General features: G+C 51.9%; 1 protein-coding gene across 2 annotated transcripts in view; it reads right to left on the bottom strand.

Moving 5' to 3' along the window:
• Window positions 1–9,885: 9,885 nt before the first annotated feature.
• Window positions 9,886–16,397, bottom strand: part of SPINT1 (serine peptidase inhibitor, Kunitz type 1) — a 14,568-nt gene continuing 8,056 nt past the window's right edge. Inside the window, exons 3-11 of one of the 2 annotated variants that reach the window (XM_025390672.1) lie at window positions 15,192–15,319; window positions 14,814–14,952; window positions 14,511–14,729; window positions 14,355–14,381; window positions 13,909–14,034; window positions 13,743–13,793; window positions 12,030–12,200; window positions 11,769–11,816; window positions 9,886–11,317 (exon numbers count right to left, since the gene is read on the bottom strand). In XM_025390672.1, coding sequence (XP_025246457.1) covers window positions 11,112–11,317; window positions 11,769–11,816; window positions 12,030–12,200; window positions 13,743–13,793; window positions 13,909–14,034; window positions 14,355–14,381; window positions 14,511–14,729; window positions 14,814–14,952; window positions 15,192–15,319 — 1,115 coding nt within the window. In that variant the 3' untranslated portion in view covers window positions 9,886–11,111. The remainder of the gene's footprint in view (window positions 11,318–11,768; window positions 11,817–12,029; window positions 12,201–13,742; window positions 13,794–13,908; window positions 14,035–14,354; window positions 14,382–14,510; window positions 14,730–14,813; window positions 14,953–15,191; window positions 15,320–16,397) is intronic. The other variant, XM_025390674.1, reaches the window with a different exon arrangement.

Here is a 16,397-nt window from a genome sequence, read left to right as displayed (position 1 = left end):
TTTTTGTGATCATGCTGTATAGACAATTTTCTTTAATTTAAAAACTTAACTGTCTATGTTATAAACTCTGACCACGAGGCTGTAACTGTATGTGTACGTTTCCTTACTGTTCCACTCTGACCTGAATACCTTTAGCTAGATCCCCATCTGGGGGCATGTAGGTTATTTACCTTTAACCTGTTTTTCTCTATTATAGATAACTGATTGTTTTATCCACCATGGCTCATTGACTATCTGCAGAAAAAAAAGTTCTTCATCTTTGGCTTGGAGACTGGGCCTCCATATAATCCTGAGTGGAACTGATGAGAATGTTTGGGTTTCTGTGTCTATTACTCTGTGTGGGGGTCTCTTTCTACTGGAACACGAGTAACAGATTGTAGGGTGTTCAATAAATGCTAAATGCTGACAAGGTGTGTATATATTCGTGTCCATGTACCTTTCCCTGTGTCCCTGGTTTTGCTCTTGTATATTTAAAGTGGGTGTTGTCTTTGTGCAAAAACTCTAAATACAGTAGTTCCATATATGTGCAAGTCTGTGTATCTATGTCTATAAATACAGTGTGTACCTTTGCTCAAGATGTGTATATGCCTGTGTATCCGTATCACACGTGTCATTAGAAATGTGTATTATAAGGCCAAGCGTGGTGGCTCATGCCTGTAATTCCAGCACTTTGGGAGACTGAGGTGCTTGGATCACCTGAGGTCAGGAGTTTGAGACCAACCTGACCAATATAGTGAAACCCTGTCTCTACTAAGAAATACAAAAATTATCTGAGCTTGGTGGCACATGCCTGTAATCCCAGCTACTCAAGAGGCTGAGGCAGGAGAATCACTTGAACCCGGGAGGCAGAGGTTGCAGTGAGCCAAGATTTCGCCACTGCACTTCAGCCTGGGCGACAGAGACTCCATCTCAAAAAAAAAAAAGAAAAAAGAAAAAGTGTGTATTATACAGAACTGTATATGCGTATCTATGCCTGTGTGTATACAGCTAGGCTGGACCTCCTTTCTTGGGGCAGTGTGTCTGCATCTGTGTGTACCTGTGCTCATCTCTGTGTGGATCTCTATGTGCATGTTTGTGCTGGGTGTGCACGCTGGGACCGGGCTGGTGTGAGTGTGAGTGTGTGCACACCTGAAGGAACTGTGTCCTTGCTTTCTCCCTGGGAGCAGAGTGGTGCCCAGGGCAGAGGTGACACACCCTCCCTGAGCTCCCCATTCTCCTGGGAACGAGCTACAGAGAGTGAGACCGAGAGCAGACTGCGTCAGGAGCACCGGCCCCTTCTGTAACCAGCCCAGGCCTCAGGCAGTAACTGCGGTTCTCACAGGTCAGACCTGCCCACTGTGTCTCAGCTGCCAGGAAACCCTGTTCCCAGAGCCCTCCTTGGGCCTGGGCCAGATCCCCAGTGAGCAGAACCCAGCCGAGGGGCCACATTAGTCACCCTGTGGCAATAGCAGGGAGTAACTTCCTGGACCTGGGCACCAGTGCCTCTGTATGCAGTCATGCAGAGGCTGCTTCCCATCCTCCACTCTAATACATCCTTACAACTGAACCCCAAGATGGCCCAGGCAGCAGCTTTCTTTTACTTTTTCTTTCTTTCTTTCTTTTTTTTTTTTTTTTGAGACAAAGTCTTGCTCTATTGCCCAGGCTGGACTGCAATGGCATGATCTTGGCTCACTGCAACCTCTGCCCTTGGGTTCAAGTGATTCTCCTGCTTCAGCCTCCCGAGTAGGTGGGATTACAGGCATGTGCCACCACACCTGGCTAATTTTTGTATTTTTAGTAGAGATGGGGTTTCGCCATGTTGGCCAGGCTGGTCTCGAACTCTTGACCTCAGGTGATTCGTCTACCTGGGCCTCCCAAAGTGCAGGGATTACAGACATGAGCCACTGCTCCCAGAACTTTTGTTTTGTTTTTGAGACAAGGTCTCACTCTGACCTATAGGCTGGAGCGCAGTGTTGTGATTACAGCTCACTGCAGCCTTGACTTCCTGAGCTCAGGGGATTCTCTCATCTCATCCTCCCGAGTACCTGGGACTACAGGCGTGCACCACCATGCCCAGTTAATTTTTGTAGTTTTTGTAGAGACAGGGTTTCACTATGTTGTCTGGGCTGGTCTCGAACTGCTGAGCTCAAGTGATCTGCCCACCTGAGCCTCCCAAAGTGTTGGGATTGTAAGTGTGAACTACCATGCCCGGCCCAGACAGCTTTTATTAGCACCAGTTTTCAGATGAGGGGATGGACTGAGCAACACAACCAAGGTTAAGGCAGAGCTGGGCCTTGGTCCCAGGTTTCCGGACACTGGGTCCAGGCCTCTTCCCGGTGTTCCATATGGGGGTTCTGCTCCCCAGAAATGGTTCCCTTAGAGGGCAACAGTAGGAGGTATGGTTTCCGGGACTCACCAGGTTGTCCTAGACTAGGAAGTGAGGGAGCAGGAGACAGGACAGGTGTAAGCACTGAACAGGCCTGCCCTCCTACTGGAATGTTCTCAAGACTTTCTCTATGAGTAGAGGCATAACTGGGATGACCATGGAATTCACTATCAGACTCAATGATTTTGTGACTGAACAGGAGCTCTATTAATAACTTGGGTTATGGTCACCCTACCTGTAACCCCTCTGGAAGGCAGACTCAGTCATTGTCACCAACTCCATGGTCTCCTTGACCTTCACCTGTGCCAATGTCCCTCTCCCCACCTGGTATCCCAACAACTTCCTGGCTTCTTAGCAGTGAGGGGCAGCAGGGGTGTCTTTGGGTCCCGGGTGGGCATAAGAGTTCCTTGGGGGTAACTTGGAGCTGGCAGAAAAGCAGCACAGACCCCACCCAGGGACACCTGGGACGTCTGCCACATGATCACTTCCTCCCTCAGACCTGTATTCCCTGTGGCTGTGTTCCACTGCTTCTGTCTGTCTTCCCTCAGAGCCCCACACCAGCAAGCAGAGCCTGTCCCTATAGGTCTCTCTCCAGGGTGGTGAGATTCCTCTCCTTGTGAAACAGTGGACCCTCGATTCCTGGGACTGTGCACATTTCTGTACCTCCGCTCCCCTCGCCTCCCCTGGCAAACAGGCTCTGCTGACCACCCTCTTACCCACAGGGCCTCAGAGACTCAGCCTCTCGTTTTAGCCCCATCCCGACTCGATGGGTGGCTTTGGCAAATTACCACGTTCATCCTCTTCGGAGTTTCTCCTGGTTGTGAAGTGGGGCCGATACTCTCTGCCCCTCCCTGGCTCCCAGCAGACCTGCAGGGATAAGCAAGATAATAGCCAGGAACTAATGTGGAGGAGCTATCAAGGGCCAAGTAAGAGGTATCAGTGCTGGCCCGTGTTTACATGGGTGTGGACCTTTGGTTCCCAGCCTACTGGGGCTCGGGACCAGCCCTGACAGCTTCTTGGCTTGTGGCTCCTTTGTCCCACTTCCAGAAAAAGGACAGAAACTGAAGCTGAGAGCCTGGTGTCTGGAGCAGATGAGACTTGCAGAGCCACAGGGTTTGAGGCTCTGGAATGTTGACCTCCTGGCCTGGCTATGGCCCTAGCCACTGGCTGTGTGACCTTGGGCCAGTCACTGCCCCTCTCTGGGCCTCAACCCCTCAGCTCTGACAGCCTCCATCAGGTCTATACTCAGGGGGCACTGCTGGAGGCTGTAATCGGAGGCCATGGTTTGGAGACAGAAAGGATCTTGTTATCTAGTCCAGCTCCTTCATTCTTCATAGACTAAGTAAAGAAAAAAGGGGTCCATGGTGAGACCACAGATTAACTCCATGGTCAGGCTGGTTAACTCAATGCTGTAAACTAGTTGCAAAGGGCATCATGTGGATCATGTGCAGTGGCTCACGCCTGTAATCTCAGCACTTTGGAAGGCCGAGGCCAGTGGATCACAAGGTTGGGAGATTGAGACCATCCTGGCTGACACGGTGAAACCCCATCTCTACTAAAAAAAATACAAAAAAAAAAAAAATAGCCAGGTGTGATGGCGGGCGCCTGTAGTCCCAGCTACTCGGGAGGATGAGGCAGGAGAATGGAGTGAACCTGGGAGGCGGAGCTTGCAGTGAGCTGAGTTCACACCACTGCACTCCAGCCTGGGCAAGAGAGCAAGACTCGGCCGGGCGCGGTGGCTCAAGCCTGTAATCCCAGCACTTTGGGAGGCCGAGACGGGCGGATCACGAGGTCAGGAGATCGAGACCATCCTGGCGAACACGGTGAAACCCCGTCTCTACTAAAAAATACAAAAAACTAGCCGGGCGAAGTGGCGGTTGCCTGTAGTCCCAGCTACTCGGGAGGCTGAGGCAGGAGAATGGCGTAAACCCGGGGGGCGGAGCTTGCAGTGAGCTGAGATCCGGCCACTGCACTCCAGCCCGGGCGACAGAGCCAGACTCCGTCTCAAAAAAAAAAAAAAAAAAAAAAAAAAAAGAGAGCAAGACTCTGTCTCAAAACAAAACAAAACAAAAACAAACAAACAAACAAAAAAACAAAAAAAACCACTTCTTTCTACTTTATACCCATGTTATTTCATAATTTATAGACTCCTTTAAGCTGTCTTCAGTTCTTCCCCCATAAGGCAAGACATAAGCAAACAAAGGCTAAATGACCGATGACAAAATCAATAAAACCAGTCTCCATCTAGTGCTGGGTGGCCCCTCACCTTCTGCCTGCTTCCCCTGAAACTGCCCCTCCTCTGCTCTTCCCTGTTTCTGTTGGTGGCATTGCCACCAGAGTCTGGAGTGGCTCCCTTCCCCCAGTCTCCAGAAGCTCTGTCTTCTTCTCCATCCCTGTTGTCTCTCCCACATCTCAGAGCTTCATGTTTTGGTGATTTCTTTCTTTCTTAAATATATCTGAGGCCAGGGGTGGTTGCTCAAGTCTGTAATCCCAGAATTTTGGGAGGCCGAGGCGGGCAGATCATTTGAGGTCAGGAGTTGGAGACCAGCCTGGCCAACATGGAGAAACCCCATCTCTACTAAAAATACAAAAATTAGCCGGACGTGGCGGCGGGCACCTGTAGTCCTGGCTACTCGGGAGACTGAGGCTGGAGAATCACCTGAACCCGGGAGATGGAGGTTGCAGTAAGCCAAGATTACACCACTGCATTCCAGCCTGGGCTACAAGAGCGAGACTCCGAATCACCCCCCTGACCAAAAAAAATTATATATATATGAATACTTTTTCTTATTACAAAAGCAATAGATATTCATTGTAGAAAATTTAGAAAATGCAAGTTGACAAAAAACACAAAAACCGTCTGTAATTGTATCAATGAGAGATAACACTATGGTCATTTGGGTTAATACCCTTTTTTAGTTTTCTTTTTTTTTTTTTTTCCCTAAACATGTAGCCTTGAAAAAACAAAACAAAACAAACAAACAAACAAAAAAACTCCACTACAAGAGGTGTCTTTATTTCTTCCCCAGTCTGTTTTCTTAGTCTCCCTGGTTCTGGGCTCCTCTGATACAACCCCAGGAGCCACTGCAGGTGGGGAAGGAGAGGCAAACCCTCAGAGAGCCTGTGGGAAGGCTTAGGAAACCCCCGGACTTCCGGGTTTGGGGCTTCCAGGTGGAGCTATTGACAGCAATCTCTCCCAGAGGGAGCTTAAAAGTACTACCTTCCCAGGCTTATGCCTGCTGTGGCTGGGTGGGGAAGGGAGTGGTCTTGTGCAATAGGGCAAACCACTCCTCATTCAGGGCTGTTTATTTTAGTGGGCAGGGATGGGTTTGGGAGAAATAGCCCAGTTTTTGTGAGTGTTTACGAGACAACTACCCAATATAGGAAGGCAAGATGGGTTGTAAGGCACAAGATGCTGGGGTTTCTAAGCCGGTCGTGGTGGCTCATGCCTGTAATCCCAGCACTTTGGGAGGCCGAGGCAGGCGGATCACCTGAGATCAGGAGTTCGAGACCAGCCTGATCAACATTGATAAACCCTATCTCTACTAAAAAAATACAAAAATTAGCTGGGCGTGGTGGTGCATGCCTGTAATCCCAGCTACTCTGGAGACTGAGGTAGGAGGATTGGTAGAACCTGGTAGGCGGAGGTTGCGGTGAACCGAGATTGTACCATTGCACTCCAGCCTGAGGAACGAGAGCAAAACTCAGTCTTAAAAAAAAAAAAAAAGGATGCTAGGGGTTCCAGAGGCAAATGCCTAGAAGTCCCAGGCAAGCACCTAATGCTGGGTGCGGTGGGGGAGGGCTGTGAATGGGTTAGTGCCTGCCCAGCTAAAGAGAACCCTGAACTCTGTGCCTGGATTGCCAGGTTCCCTGAGTTCTCACAAGCAGCTAGCAATATGGATTTTTTTTTTTTCATTGAAGCCTTCTGACTCTTTAAATGTTGGCAACTAAATTAAAGAAACTAAGCCATTGTTTGAGTGAAAGTATGGTTGCAGGCTGCCGGTGTTCAACCTTCGACTAGCCGTCACCAGAGACCTGCTATGCACTTCACACAGGTTCCCTCACCCAATTAACTTGGTGTTGCTTCCTCCCTCTGTCCCTCTCCCTGTGCTGTGACCTCTGGTGATGTAGCCTGCTTATCTGCCCATTCTTTTTTTTTTTTTTTTTTTTGAGATGGAGTCTTGCTCTTTTGCCCAGGTTGGAGTTCAGTGGCGTGATCTCAGCTCACTGAACCTCTGCCTCCCGGGTTCAAGCGATTCTCTCACCTCAGCCTCCCGAGCATGTGCCACCACGCTCAGCTAATTTTGTATTTTTAGTAGAGATGGGGTTTCTCTTTTTTTTTTTTTTTTTGAGACGGAGTCTCGCTCTGTCGCCCAGGCTGGAGTGCAGTAGTGCGATCTCGGCTCACTGCAAGCTCTGCCTCCCGGGTTTACGCCATTCTCCTGCTTCAGCCTCCCAAGTAGCTGGGACTACAGGCGCCCGCCACCTCGCCCGGCTAGTTTTTTGTATTTTTAGTAGAGACGGGGTTTCACCATGTTAGCCAGGATAGTCTCGATCTCCTGACCTCGTGATCCACCCGCCTCGGCCTCCCAAAGTGCTGGGATTACAGGCTTGAGCCACCGTGCCCGGCCCTAGAGATGGGGTTTCTCTATGTTGTTCAGGCTGGTCTCGAACTCCCAACCTCTGGTGATCCTCCCACCTTGGCTTCCCAAAGTGCTGGGATTATAGACATGAGCCACCGCACCCGGCCTACTCTTTAAAGTTTAGATCACTCCTTTCCCCTGCTTAAATCCCCTCCACCCACCAAACTCCCAGCTTCCACCTCCCTGCTTCCAAACTGAGCAGCTTGTGGATCCCATACAAAACGCAGGATCTCCACTGCCCAGCTTTTGCTCAGTGTGATTTTGTATGCATGGAACACCCACACCCATCTGCTCATCTCATTTTTTTCCCAATCTTTTTTTACTGTGGTAAAATACATATAATGTAAAATTTACTATCTTAACCGTTTTAAAGTATATGGTTTAGTGGCACTAAGTACATTGACATTGTTGTGCAACAATCACCACCATCCATCTCCTGAGCCTTTTCCTTTTACAAAACTGAAATTCCGTACCCATCAAGCAATAATTCTCTATTTCCCTTTCCCCCGCAACCATCATTCTACTGTCTCTATGATTTTGACTACTCTAAGAATTTCAGATGAGTGGAATCATATTGTCTTTTTGTGACTGGCTTATTTCACTTAGCATAATATAGATTTCCTCAAGGTTCATCTGTGTTGTAGCGTATCTTAGAACGTCCTTTTTAAGGCTGAATAGTATTCCACCATGTAGATTGTGTGCACTCCATTTTGCTTATCCATTCATCTGTTGATAGGCACTTAGGTTGATTCCATGTTTTAGCTATTGTGAATAATGCTGTGTACATACGTGTGCAAGAATCTCTTGGAGACCCCGTTCACCTAGTTTTTATTTTTTATTTTATTTTGTTTTTTTAAGATGGAGTCTCACTCTGTCACCTGGGCTGGAGTGCAGTGGTGCCATTTCGTTCACTACAACCTCCACTTCCCGGGTTCAAGCGATTCTCCTGCCTCAACCTCCCAAGTAGCTGGGATTACAGGGGTGTGCCACCACACCCAGTGAATTTTTGTATTTTTAGTAGAGACAGGGTTTCACCATGTTGGCCAGGCTGGTCTCAAACTCCTGACCTCAAATGATCCACCTGCCTCAGCCTCCCAAAGTGCTGGAAATACAGGCGTGAGCCACCGCCCAGGGTCACTCGCCTGATGTTAGACTTTCTCTACGAAGCCACTTATTAACCTTAATCTCCTCCTCTTGACCGGCCTCTGTTTTGTTCCAGCAGTCATTTTTCAGATACCTGGTACCCAGAAGCAGGGCCCAGTTTGGGAGATGCTAGGATAACTAAGACCTGGCCAGTGCCCTGAGGAGTCTTGTCTAGATAAAGGGGGACACACACTAGCTTGGGCTTATGCATGCAGCAGAGCCGTGTACAGCAGGAGTGTGTGGAGAGGGCAGCAATGAACTTTGGCTGGAGAGCCAGAGAAAGCTTTGTGAGCTGGAGCACAGGATAAAGTAGGAGCTTTCCAGGGCTGTGGGGACTTCTGAAGTAGAGGAAACTGCCTGTTCAGGGCATGGAGGTAGGGATCAAAGTTCTGAGTCATGTGGGTGGGCACAGAGCAGAGGATGGCTGGGGCGGTCTCAGGGATAAGGAGAAGTTTGGGGAACAGATTGTTTTGTCACCGTATCTGCAATCCTGTGGCCTGCACGCCAGAGTGTGAGCACCAGGAGAGCAGGAGCTGTGTCTCGGCGTTCATTACTCCACTCCTGTCACCTGCCTGAGACTGAGCCCTCACATCCTTGCAGGAAGAAGATGGCATCCAGTCATAGTCACAGCGCCCCCTAGTGACCCCCAAGAGCTCCCACCTCCTCGGGCACTCCCTCTGCACATGCAAGCAGCTGTTACTGGGGGCGGCACTTTGCCTGGCATCCTCTCACTTGATGTCTATCCCTCCCTGAGAGGGTGTTCACTTCAGGCCAACAAACCCTTATTAAGTATTTGTTCTGTGTTGATCTCTGTTCTAGATACTAGGGTAGAGTCTGAGAACCAACTGATAATGGGGGTTGTTCGCAGTAGGGATCAAGTCCATTTTGAGCCTCAAAGGATGGATGAGTGTCAGAGTAGGGGGTTAGAAGGGAAAACACTGTGCCCTATGAAATGGAACAATGGGGATGAGCCCCACCCCCTGCCACTTACTCAACATTTACTAAACTCCCATTTACCAAGGTCACAGAGGAAGCATGGGGTGCCGAGAACCCAAACATAACCGGATGCCATCTGCGGCTCTGGGAGCTCACAACCTGGCAGGAAGACAGATAGTAAAGGAAACAAGAGGTGCTCTGGCTCAGGGTGGTGTTAGCAGACACAGGGGTGTGAGGCAGGGAGTGTCCACCGCCCAGGGTTCTGTGGCAAGGTTTTGAGATTAGGCTGAGGTATGCAAAATGGGGAGGTGGTCCAGGCTGAGAGCAAAACCAGGTGTTACCCATCAAAAGAAGGCCTGTTCCAGCGTGCTAAGAAGGTTCTGCTTCTTGATCTGGGTGCTTGTCTCAGAGGTGTGTGTCATTACGGAAACTCATTGAGCTGTACACGTATAACTTCATATATGTACATTCATGGCAGTTGTACTTGCTTAAAATTTGCTTTTAAGTGACCCCCCACCCTGCTACCTCTTTTGTAAGACTAGACTCTGGGGATCCAGTCCCCCAATCCCAGCTCTAGGGCCTTGGGGAGGCAACTTCAATGAACTACTTTCTTCACCTGTAAAATGGGGACGATTGTATTGTCATCACAAGGGTTGTCTGCAGCGCCAGCAACTCGAGATGCGTAAAGCATTTAAATGGTGCTTCCTCTGTGCCTCTCTCGGAAGTATCAAATTTCTAATGATTGGCAGTGTCTGGCACAGAGGAGCTTATATAATTCACTGAATAAACAAGGAAATTAGCTCAAAGTTTTTTGTTTTTTTTTTTTTTTGGGGGGGCACCAAGAGGTAGCTTGAACAAATGCAGGGGTGCGGGTTGGAGTGGAGTGTCTCCACTAAAGGCTCCTGGGAAGGAGCTCAGAGCCTGGTTAGCAGGTGCTGCACTCCAGCGCAGAAGCCAGGGCTTCTGTGGGGAGGGAGGCAGCCAGTCACCTGGGCCCTAACCGGTGGAGGTAGGAGCCACGGTGCCTGTACACCCCTAACCCCAACCTCCAAATGAACAGAACTGTGGAGAGCTCAGCCGGCTTGTGGAGAGGATCACACCAGGAAGAAATGTTGCACAGCAGCACTGTAGCCTCCTCACACTCGTGGCTCCCATGGCCCTCTCACTCCTCCCCTCTGGTGGTCAAACCTGGCACTGCTCTCTACCCTCAGGGGCCAGGCCAGTTTCGAGAGAGACGATGGGAAAACCTGCTCAACAGGGTGGCCAAAGCCTGAACCAGCTGAACAGGACGGTCCCATCACCCCCCAGCAACCCTGTCTCCCTCCTGGCCCATAGAACAGAGCCAGAAACCCCACAAACCACTTTTATTACCCTGTGGGCGGGCTGGACTGTGATGTTGGAGAACCCTGGGGGTGGAGGCTGCGGGATGCAGCTGAGCCTCTCCTGGCTCTGTCTGCCGGTCCAGGCCAGGTTGGGGCTGGTCAAGGGCAGGGAGCCCAATCTTGGGGGAAGAGGAAGAGAGGATGGAGAGGCCAAACAGGCCTCTTCCCCACCTCTTCACCCATGCCACAGCATTAAATAAACAAAAAGCAACTCTTTACAGCACAAACTACACAGGGAAGTCCTTCCTCCCAGCCCTGGGCGCACAGTGTGGAAGAGGAGCTCTGGAGGATGGGGTTGGGGCCTCCAGGGTCTGATACCACCCCACGCCTCTTCCTAGCGCCATGGGGTAGGGACAGGCAGCTTTGAACAGAGGAAACAAAACTCCAACTTCCTCCAAACTCCTATGCAGGCAGGTCCATCTAGTCTGGTACTTCTGGTCCAAGGGTTTTCTGCTCCTTCCAAACCCTTTCTCAGGATCTGAGCTTAGCTGAGACTTCTCCAAGAGGGGCTGGAGCCCTGGTCTCTGAGGCACAGTGGGCCTGGGAAACAGGCAAGAGTCTGGTTCCAGAGTTTTTCCCAGCCCAGCCCTCTGCCTTGGCAAGCAGGAAGCAGGGCCAGGTGAGAGCCGGCAAGACCCAGGCTCAGAGGGGCTGGGTGGTGTGGTTATAGACCAGGTGCTCCGTGTCCTCAGTAGTGGAGACAGTGGAGCTAGCAGTGGTGGGTGGTGGGTGGTGGTGGTGCCTGTGGAAGCCCTTTCTCTGGTTCTTGAAGAAGCAGTAAGCTAGGATGGATACCACCACCACAATGCAGATGACCAGGAACACTGCGACAGCCATCTCCACAGAGCCTGGGGGAAGAAGGGGTAGAATAAGGGGCTCCCATAGCCTGCCTGGTTCTGACACCCACCCCCACTCTATGGAAGGGACCAAGTCAAATGGATGCCAGGTGTGGAAGGACATGGGCACCCGGCTCAGACCTCCCACATATGAGCAGCTGAACAGCTCTGTGCGGGAGCTCAGAGGAACTCTGGTGGGCCTCAGGTCTCAGCTCAAACTGCATTCCTTGCAGTTAGCTTGGGGGAAGCCTGGGACACTGCTGACAGACATCAGCACGCACTTTACTGTACTCCCTCCCTCATGTGTGGCAGGCATCCCTATTTGATTACGGTACTCTGTCTCTGTAGGCCACCTTGGCATCCTTCTCAACACAGGTTGGGCTGTCACAACCCATCAGATGGAGTTGATCCGTGAGTTGATACCTACATGCCAACCTCAGTTACAGGACAGACCAGGGCTTACCTGTGTTGGGAATGGGGTTTTCCCGCCTCAGGCCAAACACATCCTTCTCTGTAGAATGATGAGGGGAGAGACCAGTCAGTACTAAGGGCTCAGAGACTCGGCTGCTCCCCAGTGCCCCAGACCCCGCACTGCCATCCTCTCCCACCCCTACTCTAGCACTCTGAGGATGGAGGGGTGACTCCCACAGGCCTGGGGACAGAGTGGAGGCCACTGGCTAAGCCTTCCCCCTGTACATGCCCACCCTCTCACTGGCCCGCTCACTGGAGATGCCGCCACAAGACTCGAGGCACTGCTGCTCTTCCTCAAAGTTGTTCTTGTTGCCATAACAACCGCCATAGGTAAAGCGGGCACAGTGTTCGCTGAAGGGGTTGTAGTACCAGCGCGGGATGCTCTCCTTGCAGAGTCCTGTGTCTGGCAGATCCACACAGTGTCCTGGGGGGTATGGAGCAGGCTGTGGTGAGCAAGTCCACGGCCTCCCTGCCACCTTCTGCTAGGCTCCATGTGGCTGCTGCCCAGCACCTCCCCACCCACCACGGCTCAGGGAGGGCCTGAGAGGCCCCAAAACACCTGGCCCAGCTGCAGTGGTGCCAGAAAAGGGAAGACAAAGCCTGGACAATAATTGTAGGCACAAAAGTAAACTACGCTGACTCATAGTTATTTCAATTTTCTTTCAGCTTTTCTGACTGGGTCACAGTCTCGGTTTTCCAACACTGGGTCTTTGTTGGTCTTTCCAACACCGGGTGGTTTACCTCTTTTTTTTAGACAGGGTCTCGCTATGTTGCCCAGATTGGCCTCAAACTCCTAGGCCAAGCGATCCTCCCACCTCAGCCTCCCTAGTAGCTGGGATTCCAGGTGTAAGCCACCACGGCTGGCTGATTTACATTTCTTTTTTTTTTTTTTTTTTTTGAGACTGAGTCTGGCTCTGTCGCCCAGGCTGGAGTGCGGTGGCCGGATCTCAGCTCACTGCAAGCTCCGCCTCCCGGGTTCACGCCATTCTCCTGCCTCAGCCTCCCGAGTAGCTGGGACCACAGGCGCCCGCCACTTCGCCCGGCTAGTTTTTGTATTTTTTAGTAGAGACGGGGTTTCACCGTGTTAGCCAGGATGGTCTCGATCTCCTGACCTCGTGATCCGCCCGTCTCGGCCTCCCAAAGTGCTGGGATTACAGGCTTGAGCCACCGCGCCCGGCCTGATTTACATTTCTTAACAAAGAGGATGGGCCTCAGGGTCTGAGCCTTGGCCGGCAACAGCATCCAGCTAGAGTTTATTATTATTATTATTATTATTATTGAGACAGGGTCTCACTCTGTTGCCCAGGCTGAGGTGCAGTGGTGCCATCTCAACTGACTGGTCTCCATCTCCCAGGTTCAAGTGATCCTCCTACCTTAGCCTCCTGAGTCGCTGGCAGTACAGGAACGCATAACCACATCCGGCTAATTTTTCTATTTTTTGTAGAGATGGGGTTTTGCCATGTTGCCCAGGCTGGTCTTGAACTCCTGAGCTCAAGCAATCTGCCAGCCTTGGCCTCTCAAAGTGCTGGGATTATAGGCGTGAGTCACCGTGCCTGGCAAGCTAAAACTTTTGTTTTATTATATTTATTTTTGTTGTTTTTTAATGTTTGGCAAGTAATAGTGGCTTCCCATTTATGGTAGTGATGTGAAAGTTCCTTTTTAATATATTACATTTAAAAAGTAACTGATTAAGTAAATAAGATCTGAGTAACATGCGGTGGGCATGGCTGAAATTATGAAGGTGTTTGGAGAATGACTGATGCCTGGAAAACACAGAGCCACAGAAGAGAGCCCAGGACCCAGCCAGGGAAGAAGCTGAGCATCTGGAGAACTGGGAGCCCACCCCGGCTCTTCATGCCCACAGGCCCGTACACCCGGCAGGCCCCTCAGGCACTGCTGCATAGAAATAGTGAGGACGGCAGTGTCAGAGTCTGCCCTGATCCAGGGCACCTGGGGAGGATCTCACCTTTGTCACTGGGGAAATGGATGCGCTGGAGCTCGTCAAAGCCACTCGTGTCTGCAGAGATGAAATGTCAGAGGCTCAGCCCCAACAAGGGTCTCCCAGGGGTTCAGGGCAAGGCTGTCAGGACCTCCCTGTCTGCTGCCCAACCCCCTCTATTCCCCGGCCTCACATTTTTCACAGGTGGCCTCGTCGGAGGCGTCGGGGCAGTTGGGGGTGTCATCACACTCCAGGAAACTGTCGATGCAGCAGCCATTGCTGCAGCGGAACTGGGTGGGCTGACAGGTGCCAGAGCACACTGGGTGGGGGCGGGACGGGTGGAGGGGAGGTCAGGCTCAAGCAAAGAACAAGTGCCCAGGGTCCATCTTCTACCTGGGCCTCTCTGCCCAGACACAGCACATCCCCCATTCCCTTTCCACCGACCCCACTCCTCTCCCCGCAGACTGTGTGGATCCTCACAGGAGGATGCTGGGCTGGAAGGGGAGGGATATTTGTGGTCCTTCCATAAACTCTGAGGGGAGGAACGGCTTGGGCAAAGGCAGGCTGCTCAGGGGCATGGGGATGATATGGGCTGGAGAAGTGGAGGGGATGGGGGATGGGGAAGGGAGTAAAGCCCACCTGGATGGTGCCTTTCCATGGAGGGGCCTGGGAGAGAGAACAGAGACGTGAGAGGAGGCATGACCAGGCTCCAGTGGGGATAAGATGATTGGGGTGGGTGGGCAAGGGAGAACTCTCACCACCCACCTCCCTGGCCACAGAAGAGAGACCACTCACCCTGGGGGAAAGTCGCCTGAGCCCCAGAGCTGCCTCTCAAAGGCCCACCTTGCACACCCCGGCAGGCTAGAATGCACTCTTCTTCGCGAAGGTAGTTGTTCTTGTTGCCCAAGCAGCCTCCATAAACGAAACTCTTGCAGATCTGCTCCACGGGGTCATAGTACCAGCGTGGGAAGGAGCCCCGGCAGCGGCCCACCTTGTTGGATGCGAGGCAGTAGTCTACGGGGGAGAGCTTATGAGGGGACCGTGCAGCCAATCCGCAGAGCGGGGGCTCCAGGTGCTGCCTCCTCACCCCTCCCTCACCTTCTGTCTGCTTGGTGGACAGCACAGTGACTGTGACGTTGGCTGTGTCCTCTGGGTGGTCTGAGCTAGTCACTGTCAGCTGGAACAGGTAGGTGCCTTCCTTGAGTCCCCACAGTTCCACCTGGTTTGGGTCTTTCCTCTGCACACAGGAGTGGCCATCAGGCTTGGGCACCCCCTGATGCCTTGGGCTGCCCCAGGCTCGGCCAGACACACACCCCACACCCCTGGCGAGGCCAGGGGGACTTGGATTAAATGCATCTTCAGCTTCTCTCCTCCCCATCCCATCCGGGGCCACTGGTTGGCCTAGGGCCCCAGAAAGGGGCTCCCAGAAGGCTGGCAGGAAGAGGGCGGGGTCAGAGAGTCAGCCCAGTGTCTCACCTCTACCCTGACATCCGTGTCACCCCGCAGTAGGCGCCAATCTGTGTTTTCCACATCCTTCAGCACCAGGGGTTCCTGGGGTTGTACCTTCAAGTCTATGCCCGCCCAGGTCTTGGGGATTCCAGACCCTGGTGAGGGGAGAAAGTGAGATAAGGTCAATTCTCACTAGATGGACCAGGCTTCTCCTAGGAGCAAAGTGGGGTGGTGACAGTATGGGCCCCACCTAGACCAAACGGGGACTCTGCAGCCTGCATGGGGTACAGGTGGGAGCCCCCAACAGAACCAGCTTCTTGATCGCTATTCAGAGACAGCATGTTTTTGGTATACTGAAGATATTTTTATGTTGTAACCCACTTTCTTTCCTTTTTTCTTTAGAGATGGGGTCTTGCTCTGTTTCCTAGGCTGCAGCACAGTGACTATTCACAGACTCGAGCACGGCCATTATAGCCTCAAACTCAAGCAATCCTCCTGCCTCAGCCTCGTGAGTAGCTGGGACTAAAGGTGCAATCACCACACCCAGCTGTAAAACCCTCTTTCTGAAGCAAATTACTGAACAAATTGCCATCTGATCTTAGTGAGTAAACACACACACACACACACACACACACACACACACGTGAGGGAATGGGCTTGTTTCTATTTTCTACAATAGAAACACCTCAGACACACTCGGCTTCCAGTTACAAGGGGTCCCGGGAGCCACGCCCTTCCTTGACTTGACAGTGCCTGTGTCTGAGGCTTCCCCACCTCAGGGTCAGGGATCAGGGAAGGTGACGAGCACAGTGCAGGATCGCTACCTGTAGGGGCTGAATGGCGGCCCCTCCAAGATATGTTCACATCTAACCCCTGGGACCGTAACCGTGGTCTGATGTGGGAAGAGGGTCTTTGTAGAAGTGATTAGGATCTCCAGATGAAATCATCCTGGATGAGCTGGTGAGGCCCCAAATCCAATGACAAAGTATCCTCATAAGAAACAGAAGAGGGCCGGGCGCGGTGGCTCACGCCTGTAATCCCAGCACTTTGGGAGGCCGAGGCGGGCGGATCCCGGGGTCAGGAGATCGAGACCATCCTGGCTAACACGGTGAAACTCCGTCTCTACTAAAAATGCAAAAAATTAGCCGGGCGAGGCGGCGGGCGCCTGTAGTCCCAGCTACTCGGGAGGCTGAGGCAGGAGAATGGCGTGAACCCGGGAGGCGGAGCTTGCAG

This window comes from Theropithecus gelada, chromosome 7a (assembly GCF_003255815.1).
Source record: "Theropithecus gelada isolate Dixy chromosome 7a, Tgel_1.0, whole genome shotgun sequence".
Taxonomy (NCBI): domain Eukaryota; kingdom Metazoa; phylum Chordata; class Mammalia; order Primates; family Cercopithecidae; genus Theropithecus; species Theropithecus gelada.
This window is presented reverse-complemented; position numbering and strand designations above follow the sequence as displayed.